This window comes from Nelusetta ayraudi, unplaced genomic scaffold (genome assembly GCF_046127955.1).
Source record: "Nelusetta ayraudi isolate G7.1 ecotype Tasmania unplaced genomic scaffold, CSIRO-AGI_Nayr_v1 ptg000342l, whole genome shotgun sequence".
In the NCBI taxonomy this organism is placed as follows: Eukaryota; Metazoa; Chordata; class Actinopteri; order Tetraodontiformes; family Monacanthidae; genus Nelusetta; species Nelusetta ayraudi.
In genome coordinates, this window is record NW_027466384.1 from 7,501 (window position 1) to 15,000 (window position 7,500).

Here is a 7,500-nt window from a genome sequence, read left to right on the forward strand (position 1 = left end):
AAATGTATTCATGAAAGGAGAAGAACACCTTTGCAGCTTATTTTCTTTTCTCTTACAGCTTTTCACACGTGGCTCTCATTAATATTCGCATAAAGAAACGCCCACTTATCAAAAAAGCAAAGGCCTGGTGCTGTGCTGAGACTAAGATGGATGAGACTGCAGTGGGAGCTGGCTGGCTGGCTGGCTGGCTGTCTGGCTGGCTGGCTGGCTGGCTGGCTGCATGGCTGCAGGATCTTCTGCAGGTTCGTCACGCAGCAGAGCAAGAAAAAAAATCACATCAATCTGCTTCCTGTTCTCACGCTCCTTTTCGCGCCGCCATGCAAATCCTTCGCCTGCTTCTCGGCGGGCCGCTTCCTGCGGCGCCGACCAATCATCCCCAAACAGGTGCGAAGGTGTCGGAGTGTGTGTGTGTGTGTGTGTGTGTGTTGTGTGACTCCTGAGCTCCTGCCAGGCCAGCGCTCCGTCACAGCAAAGCGCCGACAAACTATCGACCTCAACAGCTCAATTAGCGGAGTTGGCCGTCGGCACCGGGCAGATGAGCCCCGCCTCCCTCTGAGGGGGGGGGCGTGGCCACAGGCGGAGCTGCCGCAGATCAGAAGCCTGAAGTCACGAGCAGCCGTCGGCCTGCGAAGCCGCTGCTTCCAACAAACGAGCTCGACTCGCTGATTCACGAGTCACTGTGGCTCTTCAAAAGGTTCCTTTGAAATGAAAACAAAGCTACTTCTCAATATTACGTTGGAGTCATGTGGTTACTTAGAACGATGGGTCGATCAGTATGAAAAATCCAATCAACAGTCCAATTGAAAATTTAACAGAATTTCATTTTTTTTTTTCAATCAGAGAGGCCCTGGAAAAGGTTTGCTCGAAATGGGATTTTTCCAGGTGAAATTTTTCCAAAAAAACAAAACAAAACAAAAAATTAATATATATACACTTACGTTTTAGTTTTTTAAATTCTTTTTTTAGTTTGTTTGTTTGTTAGTTTCTTATGGCAATGTTGAATTTTTGTTTTAACAAATGTAAGATTTAAAGTCTGACCTTTTTCTTAAGGGGCTCCTTCACTTCATTTCCTGGAAGGCTTTCAACAAACAGTAATCACAGAGTGTCCAGAGGAATTGTTGCATTTAAATGTTTGCAAAAAAAAAAAATGTTTCTTTCTTGATTTTAAGTCTGTATCTCAGAAGTCTCATTGCTAGCCTCCTGTTTCAGCCACTCTGTCTGCCTGCCTGTCTGTCTGCCTGCCTGTCTGTCTGCCTGTCTGTCTAGTGGACTTTAAAACACAGCAGCTCACCCTGAGGTTTGAACTCACAGAGAATCAGCGACTCAACGAGTCAAAGGACTCCAATTGGAAACGAAGCCACGTGTCTCGAGAGAGATGCAACCTCTTCCCTCAGAATGATTCAGAGTTCAGTGGAAAACAGCATCGCAGTGGCGACTGCCTTTGCTGTCAGGGAGGACGACTTTGGCTGCGACTCTGCGCTGCGACATATGTCGGCCTCGGCCGCGCAGCAGGAAGCGGCCTGGCACTCACTTCCTCTGCCGCTGACGTCACCAAGATCCTGCATGGCAACCGGTGGCAACGCTCGCAACGCTCCTGCCCATTTTCCACTGCAACACTGCGATAACCCCCCCCCCCCATATGGAAGGTGTGGAAGGAAGCAGGGCAGCGACGATGTGTTGGTCCACATTCCAGGCCAGATTTACTCCAAGTAAAAGCAGAACAAATCCAAAGCCAAAAAGGAATCATTCTGGTTTTTATTTCAGCCGTTTAGAGGAACTGAGGACACTGAGGTTTGATTTTTTTTTTTTTTTACTTTGTCCTCCAGGACGTTGTGGTCTGTCAATAACACAATCGATGGTTTCAAAACTATTGATAAGATTGGAAGCGTATCAATATTTCTCTGACTGTTGAACGAGATGACCTTGATCACGGTGACGTCTTTTTTTTTTCTTCCTGTCTGCATTGATTCGTCACAGCGTTTCCGTCTTGCGACAAACCGGCAACAACAGCCAACAAGACGACGGACAAGCTGCTGAGAAAAAGCAACAACTTGGTTCTTGATTGAATGTTCTACCGCCTGGCTAATTGCATTGAAATAACTGGAGCGTGCCATCTCGGTCCATGTGTGGGATTCTATATCCTTTCAGCGTCTCGCGTCGCCTCCCGCGAATAAAGAACGAGGACAATAATTGCGTGTCTGTCCAATGTTGCCAGTCGACAAAATTAAATGTCAGTGGGGGAGGGGGGGGGAAGCAGCAATCTGTTTATCACCTCATTTTGGGCTGTCACTTCCAGAAAGATCAAACCTCTCGCTTTTTCGGCGTCACCCATGAAAAATGAATGAGCCCCCGTTGCCTTGTTGACTACCTTTGACAGCGTCCCATAAATCAATCGACTGGCGGGAGCTCCTGAACGCCGAGAATAACACGCGTGGCGGCTGGGAGTAAACTCATTTTTTATGTATCTGGCACAGAAGCGTCTCAGGCGCCACTCAGCGTCGATTGCCAGACGCGAGACGCGGCCCAACACGGACAAATAATCTGGAGATTTCAATCCAAAATACACCTTCAAACTGCGCTTTTAATGAGAGTCTCTGCTTCTGTGCAATTACACTTCCTGATTGTTCAATCTTTTCCAAAACACGACCCACCCATCCATCCATCCATCCATCCATCCATCCATCCATCATGGCGTTACTGGATCTTACGGAGGCGTATTGCATTCACTTTGCAAAAAAAAAAAAAATCTCTGTTTTTCAGTGTAATTACTTTTCATGCTATTTTTTTTTTTCAATCTCAAAAAAAACAAGGCTGAAAAAAGAGGGGGAAAAATTACTTAGGAAAACAAAATATATTACCGCGAAAAACAGGGATGGAAAAAAAATGGCACGAAAAACAGAAATAATTACACTGAAAAACAGAGATTTTTTTTTTTAATTTGCCAAGTGAATGCAACAGGCTTCCGTAGAATCTAAACCCTTCAATAGTGATTAAAATCTTCAGGGTTAGGGTTGTGTGCAAACGGACTGCCAGTGTGTAATAAGGTCCGGACCTTTCTTTAACCGTCTAACCTTGTGGACCATGGAACAGTGTGACACTGTGAGATCCTTTGCGTAGGTGTGTGTGCAATCAACAGGAAACTCTGGGTTTTCTCTCCACCACCGCCAAGCGTTTAGCGCCGCGATAAATCTTTAAAGCTCATCACTTTACGAGGCTTCTTTAATCTATCTCTGTTTCCCAACACGGACGTCGTGTTGTAGCGACGCTGATCTTGTCATTTTCTGCGGGCGGCGGTAGGGTGAAAGAAATGAAGAAAAGAGAGGAAAAAAAAAAGCCATTCTGACGGGATTAGAGTCGCTTTCCCCGGCTGAGCCGTTGGTGCCGCACAATCAGGCTCTTGTTCATGGATCACTGCTGCTAAACCTTCCCCTGCTTCCAGACCACAGGCACCCCTCCAGCTGCTGGTCTCACTGGTTCTGTCCTCCTGCCCTCTTGCTTGTCCTAATAAGATGGATTTGACTTATTTGGCCCGAGTTCAGTTTGACGTCACGACATTATCGTCCGTTACCCATTGATTCTCTTTTGCTCCGTGAACTTTGGAGCCTCTCAGAGCCACTTGAAATCCATGAATAAGAATTACATTAATTTTTTCCCCAGGTCAATATCAGCCGGATCGTTCTTCTTTTTTCAGGGTTCATTACGTCTCTTGGAAATGATCACATTGAAAATCATTTCACTTGAAGCAATAGTGGTGACTAAAAGACTGAATCTCAGTCCGGGGTTTATCGTCACTATGTGTTCAGCTAGGTGGGTGTGCGTTACGCAGTGAGGCACCGTCCAGAAATTCACAATGCACTTTTTTTTTTTGTCGCCCAAGTACACAACGTGAGTGTGAGAGTTTGGCTACACTGACGCCTGATTCCAATCCATCTTGAAAAGTTCAGTGTTTTTTTTTCCCTCACGGAAAAACTTGGGCCAATAGGAAGCCTTGGACGGTTCTGGCAGAGAAGAACTTCTTCCTCTCCTCATTCCAAAAGGTTTTAAATCCCTCACTTAAATCCCGCAGTGACAATGAGAAAAATATAATAGCTTGGAGAAATGTCCCTCGTTCCTGTGTTCACATTCCGTGTGAAATGAGTGTTGCGCCACCAGGAGGAGGCGCTGTCAGCACGCGGCAGCAGTTTGAGCTGGATGTTTTGAGTGTCTCCTCAGCAGACGTGCAGGACAGGAGCGGCAGTCTGCAGGAGTTCCCTCAGGCTGCCTGGGGATTCATGGCCCTCTGCCTCCTGAAACGGGGGATTTACGGCAGATCGTGTCGAGGCACGATGAAGAACTGTCGTCTTCCCCCCGCCTTCCAAGTATATTAATTTGAAAGTCCTGTCATTTAGCCTCCAATGTGGAGGAAATGAGCTCTGATTGAAGAGCTGGAAGTGACTCTAACGGCCGCTGACTCGTTCATCCTGAGCCAGACGCCGACTCTGAAGTCCTGCACATCCCATCAGACCTCTGGGGCCCCTCGGGCCCTGTTCACCTTCTCAACTTGTTGATTAGGGCTGGGGTTAGGGTTGGTGGTTGGAGTTGGGGTTAGGGTTGGTAGTTGGAGTTGGGGTTAGGGTTAGTATTAGGGTTGGGGTTAGGGTTGGTAGTTGGAGTTGGGGTTAGGGTTGGTAGTTGGAGTTGGGGTTAGGGTTGGTAGTTGGAGTTGGGGTTAGGGTTAGAGTTGGAGTTGGGGTTAGGGTTGGTATTAGGGTCGGGGTTAGGGTTGGTGGTTGGAGTTGGGGTTAGGGTTGGTAGTTGGAGTTGGGGTTAGGGTTAGTATTAGGGTCGGGGTTAGGGTTGGTGGTTGGAGTTGGGGTTAGGGTTGGTAGTTGGAGTTGGGGTTAGGGTTAGTATTAGGGTCGGGGTTAGGGTTAGGGTTAGAGTTGGAGTTGGGGTTAGGGTTAGTATTAGGGTTGGGGTTAGGATTGGTAGTTGGAGTTGGGGTTAGGGTTAGTATTAGGGTCGGGGTTAGGGTTGGTGGTTGGAGTTGGGGTTAGGGTTAGAGTTGGAGTTGGGGTTAGGGTTAGTATTAGGGTCGGGGTTAGGGTTAGGGTTAGAGTTGGAGTTGGGGTTAGGGTTAGTATTAGGGTTGGGGTTAGGGTTAGAGTTGGGGTTAGGATTGGGGGTTTGCTTGTCTCCCCCCTATTTAACTGGTTTCTGACTCCTCCCCCAAAACTCCGCCCCACCCTCACCCACACACACTGACCTTGTACGGTAGCACGACGGCGGAGCCTCCGCTGATGCCCACGATGGGAACGGCCGTCTGGGTGGAGATGAAGTCCAGGATCTGCGCCACGGCCTCGGAGCCCACGTTGTCCTCAAAGACCACGCCGTGCACGCGGTTGGTGGAGAGCGTGTCGCAGATGCGGGTGAGCAGCGCCCGCGGGTTGGTGTTGTTGACCAGCACGGTGATGGGGTTGACCTCCAGCGGCAGGTCCATGAAGTTCTCCCGGCTCAGCCGCCCCTTGATCTCCGTCTGGTAGGCGGAGCCGCTGAAGACCACCGCCACGTTGACAGAGGGCATGGGGATCCCGAAGGGCCTGGCGGAGCAGCAGGGCACGGTGCACAGCAGCAGCGTCAGCAGCAGCAGCGGCGGCGGCGGCCACCAGGGGGAGTCGCTCAAGCAGCCCTCACGAACGCCCATCTCAGTCGCCTACTGCCTGCAGGGATGGAGGAGGGGGCGGGGACAGGAGGGTCACGTGACATATTAGACACAGCAGAGTCTCGGCCGTCTCTTTCTAAAATGTTGTGATAATACTGAGAAATAATCCTCGCACTAAAATGCCCCGTTGTTTAGAGTCGGCTCCTTTTTTTTGATTAACGACCTTTTAACTTCATCTCTGCTGTGTGTGTGTGTGTGTGTGTGTGTGTGCATGCGTCTATAAGAGCCCATTAGACCGCCGAGCCAAAGTGGTATTTTTAGCCGGCAGCGTCAGCGTGCGAGGCCGCGGCCGCAGCCGGGCTGTTGGGTCTTAGGGTGGCAGCTGCCACCCTGCTGCTGTCGCATTGTGCCGCTCCAACCCAACAGATGGTGTCCAGTGTTTAATGCAACAAATGGAGAACAAGAGGATTTATAGTTTCTCTCTCTCTCTCTCTCTCTCTCTCTCTCTCTCTCTCTCTCTCTCGTCTCTCGTGACGTTACTTTCAGGCTGTTGCTTGTTGTTGTTGTTGTTTTTTTTTTTGCTTGCCATCCAAAGCATTCAGAGGTAATCTTGCAGCGGTCTGCACGGATGGTTTCAACCTCGGCAGATTAACTGACATCCGGTGTCTCGATTTTATTTTCAATTTTCAATTTTTTTTGCAATTTCAATATTTTTGGTTTCAGTTTTTTTTCGCCAGGTTTTGTGCTGCAACGGTGTCACATTTCTGTCCTCTGAAACCTCCCTGGGCCTTTCAAAAAAAGGTGTGGCATCAAGAATATCTCCCAAGAATATCTAGTTTCCGGGCCCTCTGGGGAGCGCCTGCGGGGGGCGGGACTCTCCTTGCAGGCCGCCACCCACTCAGAGCCCCCGGCGCTCGTTCAACATTCACGTCATCGCAGCCAGACGCTCTTTTCCTCTCTCTTTCTCCTCGACCTCACTGTCAGACGGACTCTTGACTCTCCGTCAAATCTGCCGCCCCCCCGGGGGTGTGTGGGTGGAGGTGCGGGGGACGGGGGGGGCTGCACAGATCTCCTCCTCCTGCACCATGTGATGGAATCCCGGCCGCTGGGGTGAATAGATTGTAATCCTTGCTTTAATCCCTGCCAGGCGTCACGGCCTGCAGCCGCTTGATTGTAGCGTATAAACTTATCATGAGATTTGGCCACTGCGCCGCTCGGTGGGCGGGCCGTGTCTCCCTCTCCGCGGGGGCGACAGGCTCCACCCACCCTCCACCCCCGGGTGGGACTGAGCAGCAGGCCGGCTTTGGAATAAACAATTGAAAACCCAAAAAAAAACCCCAAAAAGAGGTGAGTTCAGTTTCTGGGAATTCTCATCACGGGATTGAGCCCCACAAAAATAAATAAAGGAATGCAATCTAAATACACACGTGCAGGCAGGATGCTGCCGCTGCACCGTGCAATCGGGGCGGGTCGGCGCTGACTCATAAATCATTGGCTGAATTGATTAGTCCGAAGCGTGGAGCGCCGCCGCCACGTTCCCTCCAATGACATTACCGGTGTTTCAGCTGCGGCAGCGCTGGAACGGCTCAGGGTTAATGTCTTCCACGTCGCTGCGGCGTACGTGGTCAAAATACTTGAGAGGTTTCCACCTTCCACGTGCTTAATCAGGGCGCTGGGGAAGAGGGGAAAGCTGAGGCAGGTGTGTGAAGGTCGGCGAGGCGCCGCCGAACTGATATGGAATTAAACCAAACAGCTGAGAGGTCGATGGACGCTGCAGAGCCAAAGTCAAAGCAGGAAGCAGCAGCAGCCCTTTATTCATCGTCATCATCATCATCATCGTCATCATCATCATCATCATC

General features: G+C 50.0%; 1 protein-coding gene across 1 annotated transcript in view; it reads right to left on the reverse strand.

Annotated features, from left to right (window-relative positions):
- LOC142882587 (glutamate receptor ionotropic, NMDA 2C-like) overlaps window positions 1–7,500 on the reverse strand; it is a 28,582-nt gene that overhangs the window by 7,210 nt on the left and 13,872 nt on the right. The window contains exon 2 of the mRNA XM_076017389.1: window positions 5,246–5,699. Within this exon, the coding sequence (XP_075873504.1) occupies window positions 5,246–5,683 (438 nt within the window). The 5' untranslated portion in view covers window positions 5,684–5,699. The remainder of the gene's footprint in view (window positions 1–5,245; window positions 5,700–7,500) is intronic.